At 37.5% G+C, this 22,545-nt stretch overlaps 1 protein-coding gene across 1 annotated transcript; it reads left to right on the plus strand.

Annotated features, from left to right (window-relative positions):
* The first annotated feature begins 6,836 nt into the window (after nucleotides 1–6,836).
* Nucleotides 6,837–20,302, plus strand: LOC128552779 (putative protein TPRXL). Its single transcript, XM_053533843.1, has 2 exons — nucleotides 6,837–7,369; nucleotides 19,167–20,302. The coding sequence occupies exons 1-2, from the start codon at nucleotides 6,925–6,927 to the stop codon at nucleotides 19,517–19,519; spliced, it is 798 nt and encodes a 265-aa protein (XP_053389818.1). The 5' UTR covers nucleotides 6,837–6,924; the 3' UTR covers nucleotides 19,520–20,302.
* Nucleotides 20,303–22,545: the final 2,243 nt, after the last annotated feature.

The raw sequence follows: 22,545 nt of genomic DNA on the forward strand, positions 1-22,545 counted from the left end.
TATAAACTATTTCTTTGTTTTGGTGATATACTCCTAAACCTTAACTGATCCATCTGGCAATGGTCATATTTACCATTATTTGTAAGGGACTTGAAAAAGGTGTGATTAACAAAAATTATCATACCGTTACAATGCACAGATGAAAATGATTGCAAAATATAGATTCAGGCATTTTTCCTGTCCGTTTGGCATGACCATATTTATAATATGACCTGCAAAAAAAAAAAAAAGAACATAATCCTCTCATTATCTTTCTTTTTCGGTCATAATATTTTAACTGCTTCATAACTTCATATCTAATTGTGTACGTTGTCTTACGCTGTATATTCTTTCACAATTATGTGGATGATGTTACATCAGCATCCATCAATTTTTATTTTCAAACAAAAAGTCATCATAACTGTCAAAACAACAACAAAATACGTATCTCTCTATTTGAAATTAATGATACAACTGGTGAATACAGAACTGCAGAAATAAATCCCTTCAAGTGAGAAGGAAGACACCGCAGAAATAAAGTTCACAGAAATTGGAAACTTAAAGTACCTTTTTGTTTGAAACTGCTGACCATATCTTAAAATACTTTCAAACAAATGGTTCTTGTGTGACCCTCTACCAAGATTGTCAAAGAACATGGCCACCAGGGTGCGTGGTTATTTTCCCTATATGTATACGGTGGAAACTTTTAAAAATCTAGTTTTAAGAAACTGCTGGCCATATTTTAAAATAATTTCACATAAATGACCCTTGTGTGACCCTCTACCAAGATTGTTGAATTATTCCGATTCGTCAAAAAAAAAAAGGTTGCCAGTGGGTGTGGTCACATCTTCCCTATAATCATGTGTGTATGTTGCAAACAGTAAACAAGAGCACCGCCTTGCGGGTGCTGACGCTCATCTGATTTTTTTTGTGTAATAGAAATATTGTCCTACCCATGATTTTCTAAGTCTAAAAAGGGCCATCATTCTTGCAAAAAGCAGGATAGAGTTATGTTTCTTGATGTACAGCGTCCACTTATGATGGTGAAAAACTGTTGCAAGTTTTAAAGCAATAGCTTTGATAGTTTATGAGAAAAGTTGACTTAAACATATTACTCAACCAAGAAAATGATTTTCTAAGTCCAAAAGGGGCAATAATTATTGCAAAAATCAGGATGGAGTTACGCTGCTTGCTGTACAGCGTCAGCTTATGATGGTGAACAAGTGTTGCAAGTTTCAAAGCAATAGCTTTGATAGTTTAAGAGAAAAAGTTGACCTAAACATAAAACTTAACCAAGAAATCTGATATTTTCTAAGTCCAAAAGGGGCCATAAATCTTGCAAAAAGCAGGATGGAGTTATGTTTCTTGCTGTACAGGGTCAACTTATGATGGTGAACAAGTGTTGCAAGTTTTAAAGCAATAGCTTTGATAGTTTAGGATAAAAGCTGACCTAAACATAAAACTTAACCAAGAAAACTGATTTTCTTAGTCCAAAAGGGGCAATAAATCTTGCAAAAAGCAAGATGGAGTTATGTTTCTTGCTGTACAGGGTCAGCTTATGATGGTGAACAAGTATTCCAAGTTTCAAAGCAATAGCTTTGACAGTTTGGGAGAAAAGTTGACCTAAACATAAAACTTAACCAAGAAATCTGATATTTTCTAAGTACAAAAGGGGCCATAAATCTTGCAAAAAGCAAGATGGAGTTATGTTTCTTGCTATACAGGGTCAGCTTATGATGGTGAACAAGTATTCCAAGTTTCAAAGCAATAGCTTTGATAGTTTAGGAGAAAAGCTGACCTAAACATAAAACTTAACCAGGCAACGCCGACGCAGACGCCGACGCCGACGCCGACACCGACGCCGACGCCGACAACCGCTCAAGTGATGACAATAACTCATCATTTTTTTTCAAAAAATCAGATGAGCTAAAAATGTTCTGGTCAGAAATGGCAGGCCTGATTGTCAGAAACAGCTGGCCCTTTACAAAGATTGAACAAATAAACTGTTTCATAATCATTTCACAGACATATTCCTTGCAGAATTACCTTCCAAAACTGTTGAAGCAAGCAGTGTATCTCAGGTGAGCGACCTAGGGCCATCATGTCCCTCTTGTATTTTGTAACAACATATTTTTCACAATATTTCAGTTATGTAACAGTGGACCTGTTAACTTAACCAGTGTTCCTGTATTCTGTACCAGTACTAACTTGTTCTTAGCTTCCAAACATCAGGTGGAGGACAAATAATTTCAGACACAATGTCTTTCTTGAAAATGCCACCGAGAAAATACACCTTGCCTGTGAATTGAATTCATTACCCTTCAATATGTAGGTATGAGCTCTCTTTAAAGAGCTAAATTACAATGAATGAGCCGTACAAACTACTTCAGCACAATTGGTCCCAGGTTCCCGGGGATAGAATTCTGACTGCAGACTGTTGCTGGTTCTGTCAATGTGCTCATTGATATGCCTTGGAAAAAATATCAAGTGAACAAGTGCTCTATCCCCAACGCTTAATCTGGAAAATTGCCATATGACCTTCAGTGTTACATAAAACATCATGGCAATCATATGTATGAAGATTCACTGGAATCCCTGTGGAAGTATACATATAGTTCACATGCTAAATGGAAGACTATATAACCAAGCAAACAGCGACTCCTTATACTCCACTAAACAGATATAACTAGAGCTATCACTAAAGGTGATGAATGTACCCCCCCGCATGCACTGACACAGTACATTGCAATTTGACACACACAAGACTGCATAATTATGTGGACTTTATGTATATAGACTGTATGTATACAGTATAGTAACAAAAAACAAAGTCCAAATAACTATGCAGAATATTTATCTAAAAGAACGTAACATGCACCATGCACAACTAGGGCTGGTACTGATCACTTGTGTGAAGTTTCATTAAATTGTGTGCAAGGGTTTGGAAGATTAGGTGTGCACAAGATTGCATATGCAAACTGTATGTACATAGTATGTTAACAAGAAACAAAGTCCCAAAACTCTGCAATTTGTTGTTAAAAGAACCTAACATGCCCCATGCACAACTCTGTTGTTACTGATCACTTGTGTGAAGTTTCATTAAATTGTGTCAAGGGGATGAGGAGAGATGGTGCGCACAAGATTGTGCCTATGTATATAGTATAGTAACAAAAAACAAAGTCCCGTAACTCTGCAATTTTTTTTTCTGAAAGAACTTAACATGCCCCATGCACAACTACTTTTGTTACTGATCACTTCTGTGAAGTTTCATTAATATGTGTCAAGGGGATGAGGAGAGATGGTGCGCACAAGATTGTGTCTATATATATAGTATAGTAACAAACAAGAGGGCCAAGATGGCCCTAGGTCGCTCACCTAAGAAACACACCATAACAGTGTAAAACATATTTGACCTAGTGATTTCATGGAAACAAATATTCTGACCAATTTTCATTAAGATTGGACCAAAAAATTGGTCTCTTGCAATAAAACAAGCATTTTCTTAGATATGACCTAGTTTTTGACCCTAGATGACCCATGTTCAAACTCGACCTAGATTTTATCAAGGCAATCATTCTGACCAAAATTCATGAAGATCAATTGAAAAATACAGCCTCTATCACATACACAAGTTTTTTCTTTGATTAGACCAAGTGACCTAGTTTTTTACCGCAGATGACCCATATTCAAATTCGACCTAGATTTCATTAAGGCAATCATCCTGACCAAATTTCATAAAATCAATTGAAAAAAAACAGCCTCTATCGCATACACAAGATTTTTCTTTAATTTGACCTAGTGACCTAGTTTTTGACCCCAGATGACCCATTTTCGAACTCAGCCTAGATTTTATCAAGGTTATCATTCTGGCTAAATTTCATGAAGATCAGTTGAAAAATACAGCCTCTATCGCATACACAAGGTTTTTCCTTGATTTGACCTAGTGACCTATTTTTGAACCCAGATGACCCATTTTCGAACTCGGCCTAGATTTCATCAAGGCAATCATTCTGACCAATACTCATGAAGATCAATTGAAAAATACAGCCTCTATCGCATACACAAGGTTTTTCTTTGACTTGACCTAGTGACCTAGTTTTTGACCCCAGATGACCCATTTTTGAACTCGGCCTAGATTTCATCAAGGTTATCATTCTGACCAATATTCATGAAGAATAATTGAAAACTACAGCCTCTATCTCATACACAAGGTTTTTCTTTGATTTGACCTAGTGACCTAGTTTTTGACCCAAGATGACCCATTTTCGAACTCGGCCTAGATTTCAACAAGGCAATCATTCTGACCAATATTCATGAAGATCAATTGAAAAATACAGCCTCTATCGCATACACAAGGTTTTTCTTTGATTTGACCTAGTGACCTAGTTTTTGACCCGTGATGACCCATTTTCGAACTCGGCTTAGATTTTATCAAGGTTATCATTCTGACCAATATTCATGAAGATTAATTGAAAAATACAGCCTCTATCGCATACACAAGGTTTTTCTTTGATTTGACCTAGTGACCTAGTTTTTGACCCGAGATGGCCCATTTTCGAACTCGGCCTAGATTTCATAAAGGTAATCATTCTGACCAATATTCATGAAGATCAGTTGAAAAATACAGCCTCTATCACATACACAAGCTAAATGTTGACGGACGACAGATGACAGACGACGAACGACAGACAGACGGATGACGGACGCCGGACATCGAGCGATCAGAAAAACTCACCTGAGCATTGCTCAGGTGAGCTAAAAACAAAGTCCTGTAACTCTGCAATTTTATTTTTCTGAAAGAACTTAACATGCCCCATGCAAACTACTATTGTTACTGACCACTTGTGTGAAGTTTCATTAAACTGTGTCAAGGGGATGAGGAGAGATGGTGCGCACAAGATTGTGTCTATGTATATAGTATAGTAACAAAAAACAAAGTCCCGTAACTCTGCAAAAAAAACTATGCACAACTACTGTTATTAAATTGTGTCAAAGGGATCAGGAGAGATGGTGCACACAAGATTGTGTCTATGTATATAGTATAGTAACAAAAAAACAAAGTCCCGTAACTCTGCAATTTTTTTTTCTGAAAGATCTTAACATGCCCCATGCACAACTACTATTGTTACTGATCACTTTTGTGAAGTTTCATTAAACTGTGTCAAGGGGATGAGGAGAGATGGTGCGCACAAGATTGTGTCTATATATATAGTATAGTAACAAAAAACAAAGTCCCGTAACTCTGCAAAAAAAAAATCTGAAAGAACCAAACATGCCCCATGCACAACTACTGTTGTTACTGATCACTTGTGTGAAGTTTCATTAAATTGTGTGCAAGGGGATCAGGAGAGATGGTGTGCACAAGATTGTGTCTATGTATATAGTATAGTAACAAAAAACAAAGTCCCGTAACTCTGCAATTTTTTTTCCTGAAAGAACCTAACATGCCCCATGCACAACTACTGTTGTTACTGATCACTTGTGTGAAGTTTCATTAAATTGTGTCAAGGGGATGAGGAGAGATGGTGCGCACAAAATTGTGTCTACGGACAGACAGACAGACAACCTGAAACCAGTATACACACCCCTTACAACTTTGTTGTCGCGGGGTACAATTATACAAGCCTTGAATATATTTCTGATCTTTGGTCAAAATTGTCTTTAGTTTTGTACGGTGATAAAATAATAGTATGACAAAGTAAATGTCCTATATGAAAAGACAACAGGTAACAACAGATCGCAAATTGAAACAGAAAACAGTGTAACGTGTACCGAGTGGTCTATTATTTAAAAGTTGCTTTGCGCAGCTTTACATATAAATATATATATGAATTTTTCTTATGACTTCCTGCCTATTGATTCTGTACAAATGATTCGTAAATGATTAGGTATTTCAAAAACAATCAGCTTAAATTATCAGTTATATCATATAAAACAAACACAAAACTATATCAATGGTAGCTTGACTTTTCTTATAACTTAAGCTTTCAGCTTATTTTAACATTATAATCATATAGAAATATCTGATGCATCTACCTTTAACTGCAACCCGATACTTTCCTATAGTCCAATAACTATCCCAATAGCTATGACGCGAGGCGTCAGTTAGACTAATGAGATATGTTACTGGTAGGGATATATAACAAAGTTCCAGCTATTTGTATATACAATGTCTTCAGCCTTATGATACTTATATCTATTTCAACTCAACTGCGACCTGGTTTTTTAACACTAATATGTTACCATATCTCTGAAAGCTAGCTTTCTAGAGATGATGGAGGTTTATTAATGCCCAGTCAACTTCAAAGTCCCAGTATCTTTCAGTGGTCTGACTCTGTTGAAATTCTGCAACGATCTAATCAAAATATGGCAAATCTCTGTATTTATAGCAGCTGAGCGGATCACTCATGCATGACTTAAATTTCATTGGCTGATCAATTATTTCTGATTCTATTGAACGCTCCCTACCTAAAACATCAATCAAGCGCCCAGTGACCAAACGTAAGTGAAACGTATTTCATAACCAAAGTTTCATCAACTGATTTACATGGATCGAAATTACATCTCTAAGGTAAAAGTTTAATCATATTTTGATTGATTAAGATAAATGGCATACTTACTTTAGGTGTAAGAAGACGAATATCAGCTGTTAAAGTAACGTTGAGTTGACAACTACCGACGTATAAATGGCGTTTTTAAAACAAAGGGGAGTAACTCACACTATTCTGAGTCTACCGTTACAACAGTAATAGCAGAAGCCAAAATTAAAAACATTCATGGTTATGATTTACTTGTTATAAATGCAATTAAGTGTTACAAAATATTTCTGAAGCAAAATTTTCTTTCCAATGCAGGTGGGAAATGACAGAAAGTCTCACTCTATGTGTTGAGAAGAGTCCAAAACCCAAAGAAAAAACATAAGCATACAGCAAAAGATTGATTCACATGGATACTAAAGACATAGAAAATGAAGGGGACAAAGCCAACAAATGCACAGACATAAAAGAAAGTGGTAAAATGACAGAACCAAGTGACAAAACCACAGAAAAGTTTTTAACTACATACAAAAATAATGGTGATGAATATATAGGACCAAATGGTGCAAATGTTAACTTTGATAAATCTGTATACAGCAAGACATCAAGTAAAGCAAAAACAAGGAACAAAAATAAATTCCTTAGAAGGTCTAAATCATGTCAAGATATGTCAACATCGAAACACAAGACTATCCCACACTCAAACTCTTTCTGTGCAAAGCCATTTAACAGTTCCAATAGACAAGCGTCAATTCCTGAAATTGATGGTGACGAAAAGTTTGAAGCTCCACATAATAACCAGTCTCCTGTTGCTAATGAATCATCATCATCAGCAGCATCAATAAAGTCAACCGGTAAGCATTTGAAAATATTTACTAATTCTGTACTTTTATTCATGTAGTACTAACATTTGAACATTCCTAGGTCTAAAGAATGCAGGCATTTATGACTACAGGGACACAAAAAAAGTATACACAAACACTTAACAAGAGGGACATAATGGCCCTATATCGCTCACCTGTTTATAATTGCACATAAGGACAAAAGGGTCAAAAAATCATAATCAAGATCAATCAAAAGAATTATAAGAAAATATAGTTGAAATTTTCTTAAAGTTCCTTCAAATAAAATTATTTTCAAATCAGGCCAGTAGTTTCATACAAGAAGTTTTCTGTATAGCCATATGGGAAAATGAGACCCTCCCCCAGGCAGCCACTTTTTCAATGAATCGAAATTATTTGAAGGAATTTGGTAGAGGGTCACCCAAGAAACATTTGTGTAAAATTATTTTGAAAACGGACCAGCAGTTTCTGACAAAAAGATTTTCAAAGTTCTAAATAGGCATACAGTCTAACCCCTCTTAAGCAGCCAGCCAGGGAAAACAGACAATTTGTCCACTAAAGCGAGGTGATGGCTGATTGGAGGGGCAGCCATAATATTTATATATTTCAGAATTCTGACCAGTGTTCAACCATAACTTAAGGCCCGTTTCTTTTTGTATTTACTCTTATCAGTTTACCAGAATACATTAGCGTGCATTTAACTTCGCAATACTAATGGTCTTCATCACAATCGACAACTCCGGCATGTGTTATAGTAAACAAAATAATGTCATTTTCGCCATTTCGGTAAAGGGAAACTACTCTACGCGCTTTTTGTCTAGACTTAAATCAAACATCACCGTTACTAAAGTTCCGTAAAACACCAAGTGGTTAATATTTCTTTTAAAACAAAATTTTATTAGTATTTTGAGAAAGACATATAAATAAAATCACAAATCTGTCAATACTAATTAAAGATCGAGTATTATCTTTTACCGAGATCAAACTATGAATAACAAAATTAACACAAGATGACAGGCCAATTGCCGATAATTACTGGCCATTTGATCATAGCAGAAAAGACGATCACACCTTTCTTATCAGTTTGAACTTTCAGAGAAGCTCTTGCCATTTTTTATCTTCAACGACTGCAAAGTGGGTATCCAAAGTCATACACTTCCGTTTAGAAGACAAAATCCTTGTTAACACATAGAATTCCAATTAAGAGATCATAATCAGTTATTATTATCAAACTGCTGCGAAATAAACAATCTGCCGCTAAATAAACAAATGTACATATTTTCGAATACGGCCTTAGTGCTCGAACGGTCACAAGAATTTGGAAAAATCAAAATGATTGGCCGCTGATAAGGGAAAATATGGTGGCCGAGAGGCAAAATCGTTGACTGCTGACCGCGGAATAGGGGTGACCGCTGAAGAGGGTAGAAATAGAGTAAAATTTGACAGGGGCGTCACAGACTGACTGTTGAGAAAGGGGTTACTACCGATTAGGGTTGACCGTTAAAAGGGGTTAGACTGTATAGGGAAACTAAGCAAAACCCCTTGGGGGGCATGTTTTTCCCTGAATCAAAATTATTTGAAGGAATAAAGTAGAGGGTCACCCAAGGAACACTAGTCTTGTGTAAAATTGTTTTGAAATCAGTTTTCTATATAGCCATAAGTCCAAAGGACAGGAACAACAAAGGGAAGAAATTTAACCAAAAAGAAAATAAGAGCTGTCACTAATGGTGACAAATGCCCACACAGCGCCTTGACCTTTGAAATGGTTACCCCAAAGTCAGTAGGGGTCGTGTACTCAATAAGTACTATCAGCATGTGAAGTTGGAAGGTCCTGGGTGCAGTGGTTCGCGAGTAAAGTGCCTTCATGAAAAAAGTTAACATTGTGACGAACTAACGGACTGACAGTTGAAAACTAATATGCCTCCCTTCAGGGGCATAAAAAAATTCTTACAAGGTACAGATATGTCAAAATACACCTAAAAATTGAAGGTACCATCCATGTTGTACCACAGAAAAGTGTCTCGGTTTTTCCCTAGGCCAATAATAAAAAAGTTACTAAATAAGCAATATACAGTAACATAAAAGGGAAGTAGTTAAAACAAGAACTGTCACAGGAGTGACTCATACCCCCACCATACGGTCTTGTCACAGAAGAATGGCAACCATAAGAAATCTTAAAAATACTTAAGTCTTTGGAGTACTTCATCCTGGGCTTCCACATGTAAGTAATACTAGTATAATACTAGTATAGTAATACTAGTAAATATATTAAACCTCTAATATTAGAGATACACTAAAAGTGAATACAAAAACGTGTCTTACCGACCCATGTTACCACAGAAAAATGTATTTACTTTTTACATAGGACTTATAATAAAAAGGTTATAAAAATACCTAAAATATTGAAAATCTAAAAATAGGATTTCTAAAAATAGACTAATTCCTGGAATTTAAGGGGAAGAAACTCAGTACAAAAGATAAAAAAGGTTACTTCCCTTTTAACCTTAAATTCTAGGTAAAAGGGGACACAATTCAAGAAAAATTAGTGTCAGAGTTATGCACCTTGTGTCACATGATGTGGGTGATGAGGTGGAACATCTATTTTAAGTCTGAATCAAATCCATTCAGTAGTAACTGAGATATAGTGAAAATACATCAAAATTAACCTTAAATTCTAAGTAAAAAGGGGCATAATTCATGAAAAATTGGTGTCAGAGTTATGCACCTTGTTTCACATGATGTGGGTGATGAGGTGGAACATCTATTTTAAGTTTGCATCAAATTCATTTTGTAATAACTGAGATATAGTGAAAATACATCAAAATCAACCTTAAATTTAAAGTAAAAGGGGACATAATTCATAAAAAAACATGTCAGAGTTAAGCACCTTGTGTCACATGATGTGGGTGATGAGGTGGAACATCTATTTTAAGTTTGAATCAAATCCATTTAGTAATAACTGAGATATAGTGAAAAAACAACAAAATTAACCTTAAATTCTAAGTAAAAGGGGACATAATTCATGAAAACTTGGTGTCAAGAGTTATGCACCTTGTGTCAAATGATGTAGGTGGAACATCTATTTTAAGTTTGAATCAAATCCATTTGGTAATAACTGAGAAAATAGATTTCGGGACGCGACGGGACGGGACGGGACGCGACGGGACACAACGCGACAAAACTGACCCCTATATACCCCCCTCAAACATGTTTGGTGGGGGTATAAAAAAATTATTGTAAGTGAACAAAAGCAGAGTCTGCCAAATAAAAACAAGAGCACTGCAATACAATGCAAATGCAGAGCAATATTCGCACAAAACAGTCATATGACCTTTGACCCCTAAGTGTGACCTTGACCTTGAGGTGAGCCATCCAAAACATTTTCTCTGCATGTCGTTTTGATGAGATGAACATTTCTGTCAAGTTTCTTTGAAATCCTTCAAGGGGTTCAAGAGTTACAGAGTGGAAGGGAAATTGCTAACCAACAGACAGACAGACGGACACCAAGGTGATAACATAATACGTCCCTTCTGGCGTATAAAAAGGAATCGAGATCTTATCGTGATACAATTTTTGTGCAAGTTTGGTTAAAATCAAATCATAAATGAAGCTGCTATTGTGCAGACAAGGTCAAAATAGCTTATTTTGGCCCTTTTAGGAGCCATAACTGTGGAACCCATTAAGGGATCTGGTCGGTTAAAGAAAGGAACCAAGATCTTATGGTGGCACAAGTTTTGTGCAAATTTGATTAAATTCAAATCATAAAATGAAGCTGCTATTGTGCAGAAAAAGGTCAAAATAGCTAATTCTGGCTCTATCAGGGGCCATCACTCTGAAACCTATCAAGGAATCTGGCAAGTTCAAACAAGAGGGCCAAGATGGCCCTAGGTCGCTCACCTAAGAAACACACCATAACAGTGTAAAACATGTTTGACCTAGTGATTTCATGGAAACAAATATTCTGACCAATTTTCATTAAGATTGGACCAAAAAATTGGTCTCTTGCGATAAAAAACAAGCATTTTCTTAGATATGACCTAGTTTTTGACCCTAGATGACCCATGTTCAAACTCAACCTTGATTTTATCAAGGCAATCATTCTGACCAAAATTCATAAAGATCAATTGAAAAATACAGCCTCTATCACATACACAAGTTTTTTCTTTGATTTGACCAAGTGACCTAGTTTTTGACCTCAGATGACCCATATTCAAATTCGACCTAGATTTCATTAAGGCAATCATCCTGACCAAATTTCATAAAAATCAATTGAAAAAAACAGTCTCTATCGCATACACAAGATTTTTCTTTAATTTGACCTAGTGACCTAGTTTTTGACCTCAGATAACCCATATTCAAATTCGACCTAGATTTCATCAAGGCAATCACTCTAACCAAATTTCATGAAGATCAATTGAAAACTACATCCTCTATTGCATACACAATGTTTTTCTTCGATTTGACCTAGTGACCTAGTTTTTGACCCAAGATGACCCATTTTCGAACTCGGCCTAGATTTTATCAAGGTAATCATTCTGGCTAAATTTCATGAAGATCAGTTGAAAAATACAGCCTCTATCGCATACACAAGGTTTTTCCTTGATTTGACCTAGTGACCTAGTTTTTGACCCGAGATGACCCATTTTCGAACTCGGCCTAGATTTCATCAAGGTAATCATTCTGACCAAAATTCATGAAGATCAATTGAAAAATACAGCCTCTATCGCATACACAAGGTTTTTCTTTGATTTGACCTAGTGACCTAGTTTTTGACCCCAGATGACCCATTTTCGAACTCGGCCTAGATTTCATCAAGGCAATCATTCTGACCAATATTCATGAAGATCAATTGAAAAGTACAGCCTCTATCGCATACACAAGGTTTTTCTTTGATTTGACCTAGTGACCTAGTTTTTAACCCGAGATGACCCATTTTCGAACTCGGCCTAGATTTCATCAAGATTATCATTCTGACCAATATTCATGAAGAATAATTGAAAAATACAGCCTCTATCGCATACACAAGGTTTTTTCCTTGATTTGACCTAGTGACCTAGTTTTTGACCCGAGATGACCCATTTTCGAACTCGGCCTAGATTTCATCAAGGCAATCATTCTGACCAATATTCATGAAGATCAGTTGAAAAATACAGCCTCTATCGCATACACAAGGTTTTTCTTTGATTTGACCTAGTGACCTAGTTTTTGACCCGAGATGACCCATTTTCGAACTCGGCCTAGATTTCATCAAGGTTATCATTCTGACCAAAATTCGTGAAGATCAATTGAAAAATACAGCCTCTATCGCATACACAAGGTTTTTCTTTGATTTGACCTAGTGACCTAGTTTTTGACCCCAGATGACTCATTTTCGAACTCGGCCTAGATTTCATCAAGGTAATCATTCTGACCAAGTTTCATGAAGATCAGTTGAAAAATACAGCCTCTATCGCATACACAAGCTAAATGTTGACAGACAGACGACAGACAGACGACAGACGACAGACAGACGACAGACGCCGGACATCGAGCGATCAGAAAAACTCACCTGAGCATTGCTCAGGTGAGCTAAAAAGGAACCAAGATCTTGTGGTGATACAAGTTGTGTGCAAGTTTGGTTAAAATCAAATCATAAATGCATACAAGGTCAAAATAGCTAATTTTGGCCCTTTCAGGGGCCCTAACTCTGGAACCCATTATGGGATCTGGCCGGTTCAAGAAATGAACCAAGATCTTATGGTGACACAAGTTTTGTGCAAGTTTGATTAAATTCAAATCATAAATGAACCTGTTATTGTGCAGACAAGGTCAAAATAGCTAATTTTGGCCCTTTCAGGGGCCATCACTCTGGAACCCATAATGGAATCTGGCCAGTTCAAGAAAGGAACCAAGATCTTATGGTGATACAAGTTGTTTGCAAGTTTGGTTAAAATAAAATCATAAATGAAACCACTATCGTGCAGACAAGGGATAGTTGACAGACAGATGGACGCACAGACAACGGACGAAGGGTGATCACAAAAGCTCACCTTGTCACTATGTGACAGGTGAGCTAATAAAAACAAGAGCACTGCAATGCAACACAAATGCAGAGCAACACAAAACAAAGTCATATGACCTTTGACCACTAAGTGTGACCTTGACCTTGAAGTGAGCCAACCGAAACATGCGCTCTGTCAGGTTTCTTTGAAATCCTTCAAGGGGTTCAAGAAATACAGAGCGGAAGGGAAATTGCTAACCAACAGACAGACAGATGGACAGATGGATACTGAGGCCATAACATAATGCGTCCCTTCCGGCGTATAAAAAGGAATCGAGATCTTATAATGATACAAGTTGTGTGCAAGTTTGGTTAAAATCAAATCATAAATGAAGCTGTTATTGTGCAGACAAGGTCAAAAAAGCTAATTCTGACTCTTTCAGGGGCCATAACTCTAGAACCCACTAAGCGATCTGGCCAGTTCAAGAGGGGAACCGAGATTTTATGGTGATACAAGTTGTGTGCAAGTTTGGTTAAAATCAAATCATAAATGAAGCTGCTATTGAGCAGACAAGGTCAAAGTAGCTAATTCTGGGTCTTTCAAGGGCCATAACTCTGGAACCCATGATGGAATACAAGTTTTGTACAAGTTTGATCAAAATTGCTTGCAAAATGTGGTCTCTATCGTGTTCACAAGAAATTGTGGACAGACGGACGGACGGACGATGGACGAAGGGTGATCACAAAAGCTCACCCTGTCACTACATGACAGGTGAGCTAAAAATGGAAAATCAAGGTCTCTTTACAGTGATTTTTCGAATGTTTCCTTGGGAACAACTTAATATATGACAATATTGCGTCATATAATTAATGGTTGTGTAGAAAAGACAAGAGGCCGATATGGGTCAAAGTCGCTTACCTGGAATGATGTTGACTATTTTACCTTGCTTCTGACCAAGTTTGGTGTGAACATCCTTATGCAGTTGATTAAAAGTTTTTTATTGGGGTTGGTGGGGGGGGCATATAGTGTTGCTGCTGTCCATCCAGCCCTACATCCATCCATCCATCCATACCGAAATCTTGTGTGTCCAACTTCTCCTACACTATTGATTTGCTTAAAGGTCAGAGACCACCAATTCAAACAAGAGGACCATGATGGTCCTGAATCGCTCACCTCTTCCCACATGACCCAGTTTTGAGTATGACGTCGTTTTTTCTATTATTTGACATAGTGACCTAGTTTTTGAGCTCATGTGACCCAGTTTTGAACTTGACCTAGATATTATCAAGATAAAAATTCTGACCAATTTTCATGAAGATCCATTGAAAAATATGGTCTCTAGAGAGGTCACAAGGTTTTTCTATTATTTGACCTATTGACCTAATGTTCGAAGGTACGTGACCCTCTTTTGAACTTTACCTAGATATCATCAAGGTGAACATTCTCACTAATTTTCATGGAGATCTCATGAAAAATATGGCCTCTAGAGAGGTCACAAGGTTTTTCTATTTTTATACCTACTGGCCTAGTTTTTGACCACACGTGACCCAGTTTCGAAACTGTCCTAGACATCATCAAGGTGAACATTCAGATCAATTTTCATGAAGAGCCATTGAAAAATATGGCCTTTAGAGAGGTCAAAAGATTTTAATAATTTTAGACCTACTGACCTAGTTTTTGACTGCAGTTGACCCAGTTTCAAATTTAACCTAGATATCATCAAGATGAACATTCAGACCAACTTTCATACAGATCCCATGAAAAGTATGGCCTCTAGAGAGGTCACAAGGTTTTTTTATTATTTGACCTACTGACCTAGTTTTTGAAGGCACATGACCCAGTTTCAAACTTGACCTAGATATCACCAAGGTGAACATTCTGACCAATTTTTATGGAGATCCATTCAAAAGTATGGCCTCTAGAGAGGTCACAAGGTTTTTCTATTTTTAGACCTACTGACCTAGTTTTTGACCGCACATGATCCTGTTTCGAACTTGACCTAGATATCATCAAGATGAACATTCAGACCAATTTTCATACAGATCCCATGAAAAATATGGTCTTTAGAGAGGTCACAAGGTTTTTCTATTATTTGACCTACTGACCTAGTTTTTGAAGGCACATGACCCACTTTTGAACTTGACCTAGATATCATCAACATGAACATTCAGACCAACTTTCATACAGATCCCATGAAAAATATGGCCTCTAGAGAGGTCACAAGGTTTTTCTATTTTTATACCTACTGGCCTAGTTTTTGACCACACGTGACCCAGTTTCGAAACTGTCCTAGACATCATCAAGGTGAACATTCAGATCAATTTTCATGAAGAGCCATTGAAAAATATGGCCTTTAGAGAGGTCAAAAGATTTTAATAATTTTAGACCTACTGACCTAGTTTTTGACCGCAGTTGACCCAGTTTCAAATTTAACCTAGATATCATCAAGATGAACATTCAGACCAACTTTCATACAGATCCCATGAAAAGTATGGCCTCTAGAGAGGTCACAAGGTTTTTTTATTATTTGACCTACTGACCTAGTTTTGAAGGCACATGACCCAGTTTCAAACTTGACCTAGATATCATCAAGGTGAACATTCTGACCAATTTTAATGGAGATCCATTCAAAAGTATGGCCTCTAGAGAGGTCACAAGGTTTTTCTATTTTTAGACCTACTGACCTAGTTTTTGACCGCACATGATCCTGTTTCGAACTTGACCTAGATATCATCAAGATGAACATTCAGACCAATTTTCATACAGATCCCGTGAAAAATATGGTCTTTAGAGAGGTCACAAGGTTTTTCTATTATTTGACCTACTGACCTAGTTTTTGAAGGCACATGACCCACTTTTGAACTTGACCTAGATATCATCAAGATGAACATTCAGACCAACTTTCATACAGATCCCATGAAAAATATGGCCTCTAGAGAGGTCACAAGGTTTTTCTATTATTTGACCTACTGACCTAGTTTTTGTAGGCACGTGACCCACTTTCGAACATGACCTAGATATCATCAAGATGAACATTCTGACCAATTTTCATGAAGATCTCATGAAATATATGGCCTCTAGTGATGTCACAGGGTTTTTCTATTTTTAGACCTACTGACCTAGTTTTTGACTGCAAGTGACCCAGTTTCGAACTTGACCTAGATATCATCAAGATGAACATTCAGACCAACTTTCATACAGATCCCATGAAAAATATGGCCTTTAGAGAGGTCACAAGGTTTTTCTATTATTTGACCTACTGACCTAGTTTTTGAAGGCACATGACCCACTTTTGAACTTGACCTTGATATCATCAAGGTGAACATTCTGACCAATTTTCATGAAGATCTTGTAAAATATATGGCCTCTAGAGAGGTCACAAGGTTTTTCTATTTTTAGACCTACTGACCTAGTTTTTGAGGGCACGTGACCCAGTTTCAAACTTGACCTAGATATCATCAAGGTGAACATTCTGACCAATTTTCATGAAGATCTTTTGAAATATATGGCCTCTAGAGAGGTCACAAGGTTTTTCTATTTTTAGACCTACTGACCTAGTTTTTGATGGCACGTGACCCAGTTTCGAACTTGATCTAGATATCATCAAGGTGAACATTCTGACCAATTTTCATGAAGATCTTGTGAAATATATGGCCTCTAGAGAGGTCACAAGGTTTTTCTATTTTTAGACCTACTGACCTAGTTTTTGACGGCACGTGACCCAGTTTTGAACTTGGCCTAGATATCATCAAGATGAACATTCTGACCAACTTTCATAAAGATCCCATGAAAAATGTGACCTCTAGAGTGGTCACAAGCAAAAGTTTACGGACGGACACACGGACGGACGACGGACACCGCGCGATCACAAAAGCTCACCTTGTCACTTTGTGACAGGTGAGCTAAAAAGTACAGGGAACTTACTGGGAATGAGGTAAGTGTATACCTGGGAATAAGGTAACGTCTGTGCGTTCTGATTGGTCAGTCATGTAAACAAACCCAGCAAGTGATTATTTTTCAAAATTGATATTTTTTCACTGCATTTACAGTATTTTATTATACATTTTGACAAAATTTGCTACATTTTATGTGTATTGAAAAAAAGTTTTATCAAACTAATTTCTTCCGCCATGTCGATGATGTAAACAGGGGGTCATCTCATTCACATGAAAATTACTTAAATAAAGTATTACTATTCATATGTTTTTCGTGCGATATTTTGGTAGAACTAAGATAGTTCTTTCGATGTATGGAAGGCTGTACACGCCATAACGTTACAATGTAAGTCTATGGGAAAACAATTGGTGGTCTCTAACCTATAAGTTTTACAGGTGAACAAGCTTGATGTGCAGATGACCATAAAGGAAGGACTATTTTACAGCAGTTATGCATTGAAAGTTTTGCAAACACTACTGAAAGATAATACCCTTTAAACTTTCACAGATGAAGTACCTTGATGTAAAGATGGTACTGATAATAAACCTGGATAGATGATAAAGTCGAACACCTTGGAAATATTCGATTGCAACCGGTTATTTATAAAGTTGAACACACCATCTAATATTTTCCCCTTATAACACCAACTGGTGTAAACAAAATTGGTAAATATTCTGTATAAATAAATGACTTACATAAATTTGTATAAAAAATATTTATCCAAAATTACTGGGGAAGAGGGTGTTTTTAGCACATGCTCACTGTCGAAACATGAAAGCCTGACATTTGGTAACTTTTCATTACTTGATCAGGAATGACTGTTGCAGCTTTTTGGGGAAAGTTTCAATATAATAATACCAAGAAAATTTTGTAAATGACAGTGTTCGAATTTATCATCAGTTAACGTTCATACAGTCCCATTTTTACATACCCCTTTCAGGGCCTCACTTCGTGTGAGTTTGTTTACTAAATGTAAATTTGAATTATGTAAAGTTTTCAGCAAAGGTTAAGCTTTATTTTGATACCGACCATTGATTACAATTTGAAATAAAAAAGTTACAGGTAAAAAACCTCATTTTCTGTTCGGGTTTATCATCAGTACCAGTAAAGATGACGATAAATAATGGGCTTTTTCTTTGGATAATGGCCCTTTCTTAATTTCACAAAATAGGCCAATGTGAAGAAATTTGGTGTGTTCAACTCACAAATTTTCATGGATTTCGTGGTTGAGTCAATCCACAAAATTTAATCCCAACGAACAAGTAAAATTCCCATTCATTTTATGTTTAAAAGTTGACATCCATGAATACATATCCCCACGAAATTGCTGTTTTGACCAAAACCACGAAATTTCATGCCCACGATTTTACAGTATCCTTCATGTGAAGAGGGTCTGTACTAAAAACTTTGCTATTTAGAGGATGGCGCAGTATGTGGGGGCATCTACATCCCATGGACATAATTCTAATTTTCTATATTTGTTGTGATGGCCAAAAATTGTGTAATCATTATTCATGTTAAAAAGTTGTTCATGACAAGTTGTCTTTTTTCTGTTTCTAGCATGTGGCCAAACTGAACCATTATAATGATGCTATAGACCAAGTTTGATGAAGATCTATCAAGCATTTCATGAGTGAAATGGTTTAAAGATTTTACTATGTTTAGCTCTAGTGGCCCCTAAAAGGACACAAGCATGCATCTCAATAAATAACTGAGAGAGGAACTTATATAATGTTACCAAGTTTAGTAAATATCAATTTAGGGGTTCATCAGAACAAGGCATTCAAAGATATTTCTATTTTTAGTTTTAGCGGTCAAGCTAAACAATTTCAATAAACTTGACAGAGGTCAAATACAAGTTAAAATCTTACCTATATTGCATATGTTTATAGATTGTGAAGCTTATGTGCCAAAGAAAGTACCAACCTTCATTCTGAATGACCTTGACTCTGAGGAAGAACCCTTTTCCAGAGAGAAATCAGACACAGAGAATCCATCTGTTTCTTCAGCATCCAAAAATGTCAACTATGTTTCATCTGCACAGCTTTCATTAACACAGTCATCACAATCATCAATGGAGTCTCCCATATTACCAATAAAGTCATCAAGTTCAAGTTCATCACTGGACTCTTCAACACCACCTACATTACAATCAGTACAGACTTCAGTTTCATTACCGGTAGCAGTAATCTCACCAACACCAACTCCAAGCTCTCCATGTAAGTATTTTTTAAATAGTTTTTAAACAACAGCTCATAGAACACAAAATGCCCCCCTTAATGCATTCAGAAACTGCACAAAGAGCAGAAATTATTTGGTCACTGTGCACTGGACGTTTAACCTGTAATAAATAATTACGGGTCATTTACCAGCAATAAGTAACTTCGGTATCAAATAAGGTCTTTGAGCACACTGGATAACTGGCTATCCATACGCCCGCTTGACAAACAAGAGCTGTCACAGCACTTGACTTACTTCGATGCTGGATCGTGAAACTGGGCACATCTGAGGAAACTGGAGCTGTCACTAGAGTGTTTAATGACTCCAATAGTCATACATGTGATCTCCCGCTCGGGAGGGTCAAATCCCGATTTTTTCACCTTGCCTCCCATCTCCCGACCAAAACCATATTTCTCCCGCTTTTCAAAAAAAAAAAAAAAAAAAAAAAAACAAGAGCTGTCTCCATAGGGTGACACATGCCCCCGATGGCACTTTGAATGAATAGTTATGGCCGATGTTAGAGTTTAGGACCTTTGACCTACGTCTTGCGCGCGACACGTCGTCTTACTGTGGTACACATTCATGCCCAGTAATTTTAAAATCCATGCATGAATGACAAAGATATGGACCGGACACGCCCATCAATGCACTATCATGAAATATGACCTTTAACATCTAAGTGTGACCTTGACCTTTGAGCTACGGACCTGAGTCTTGCGCATGACATGTCGTCTTACTGTGGTACACATTCATGCCAAGTTATTTGAAAATCCATCCATGGATGACAAAGATATGGACCGGACACGAATGCACTATCATGAAAAATGACCTTTAACGTCTAAGTGTGACCTTGACCTTTGAGCTACGGACCTGGGTCTTGCGCACGACACGTCATCTTACTGTGGTACACATTCATGCCAAGTTATTTGAAAATCCATCCATGGATGACAAAGATATGGACCGGACACGAATGCACTATCATGAAAAATGACCTTTAATGTCTAAGTGTGACCTTGACCTTTGAGCTACAGACCTGGGTCTTGCACGCAACATGTCGTCTTACTGTGGTACACATTCATGCCAAGTTATTTGAAAATCCATCCATCGATGACAAAGATATGGACCAGACACGAAAATTGCGGACAGACTGACTGACAGACCGACAGACGAACAGACGGTTCAAAAACTATATGCCTCCCTTCGGGGGCATAAAAATCAGTATTATGACTGGGTTGATAATTACCAAGGAGTGCCAAACATGTTTGCACAGTAAATCAAAGTGTCACCGACTGTTGTGTATTATACATGTTTGACACACATATAGCTGGAGGAAAGAGTTGTTTTTCACAGGTGAATTATTAATTGTTTGTTTTGATAAGGGATTAGACAAGCAGGGTATTTTCCACCTGTCTCACTGGGCCGAATATCTGCCCGTTCTCAATGCCAATTAAGCTCAATTTTTTACCAGTTTGAAGCAAAAAACTCCCAGTCATAAGAAATATATAATTCCCAACTGTCCCTCGACCACCTTGAAAAAGAACACTAGTCTGTTTGCCTTCCTTCTGTCCTGGAGCAGTTGGAGTTTCAGCTCTCGAAGCATGTTGGTGACACAACCTGTTGTTCTGGTGGTGTAGTCTCCTGTAATGAACCTGGCTGCTTGTCTCTGAACCTATTCCAGCTGATCGATGTCCTTCTGGTAGTGAGGGTCCCATACAATACTGCTGTACTCTAGTGTGGATCTTACTAGTGACAAGAAGGCTGTTTTTCGGCATGCTTCAGGACAACGTTTCAAGTTTCTTCGAAGGAAGCCTATGGTCGAATTTGCTTTCTTTGTGATCTTGGTGATGTGTGAGCTCCATTTCAGATCTTCTGTTAATGTTACCCCGAGATATGGATTTTCAGTAACTTCTTTCAAGATGTGGTTGTCTAGCTGGTAAAACTTGGAGGATTTCTGGTTGATGCTCATGATGTTGCATTTCTTGGCGTTAAATCTCATTCCCCAAGTTTCTGCCCACACTTCAAGCTGATTGAGGTCGCATTGGAGAGTCTCATGGTCCTTAGTGTTCCGTATGGTGCGGTATAGGAGGCAATCATCAGCAAAGAGACGAACTGTTGATTTCACAGAGTCTGATGTGGCAGAGGAATAGAAGGGGTCTGAGTACTGTACCTTGGGTGACACCGGAGTCGACTGTGGCTGCTTCTGATTCCTCTCCCTCAACTATAACCTTCATACTTCTGTTGCTGAGAAAGTCTTTCAGCCAGGTGTTATGTTTCCTGAGATGCCATACTGCTCTAGCTTGTGAAGTAGCTTTTGGTGAGGGACAGTGTCGAAGGCTTTACTAAAGTCAAGTATTGCCATATCGATCTGTGATCCCTTGTCTGTCTTGGAGAGTAGGTCATGGACTGTTGTCACCAGTTGTGTCTCGCATGAGTAGCCTGATCGGAATCCGTGGTTCAATGATGTTAAGAATATGATTGTTTTCTAGATGTGCCAAGATGTGTTTGCAAATAATGTGTTCGAGAAGCTTACAGGTTACCCAGGTGAGTGAAACAGGTCTGTAGTTTTCGGCTAGATGGACGTCGCCTTTCTTGAATACAGGTGATACATTGGCATTTCTCCAGTCGGCAGGGAGGCTTCCGGTGTCAACAGAAAGTTGGAAGATGGTGGTGAGTGCAGGTGCTAGTTCATGGGCCTTGTCTTTACTGTCGTTCAGTAGTCGTCCCATTTTCTTGAGAGGAGCCACACAAACACTGTCTTGTCTTCAAGATTTCACATATCTCCAGAATGGCTTGGCGTTATGTTCGTCAAGGCCTTTCTGAATAGTGGAGTTGATGTGGTTGATCTCAGCTTTCTTGAATGCTTTCTTGCACTCTTTCTGGAATGACTTGAAGGCGCCCCACTGGTTTATCTTTTTGGCGTGTTTGTATAATCTGGACTTGCGTCTGGTCATTTCCTCAAGTCTCTACTGAGCCATGGTAGTGATTTACGTTTCTTGCTAATCTTTGATGGTATATTGGCTTTCATGGTTTTTTCAATGCCAGATTTGAAGG

The sequence above is a fragment of the Mercenaria mercenaria genome, unplaced genomic scaffold, assembly GCF_021730395.1.
Source record: "Mercenaria mercenaria strain notata unplaced genomic scaffold, MADL_Memer_1 contig_3147, whole genome shotgun sequence".
In the NCBI taxonomy this organism is placed as follows: Eukaryota; Metazoa; Mollusca; class Bivalvia; order Venerida; family Veneridae; genus Mercenaria; species Mercenaria mercenaria.

Bases quoted from the DNA above. Each gene is read 5' to 3' on its own strand.
- LOC128552779 (XM_053533843.1), top strand. From the start codon at position 6,925: ATGGATACTAAAGACATAGAAAATGAAGGGGACAAAGCCAACAAATGC. The intron at 7,370-19,166 runs GTAAGCATTTGA...ATATGTTTATAG, and splicing joins AGCATCAATAAAGTCAACCG to ATTGTGAAGCTTATGTGCCA.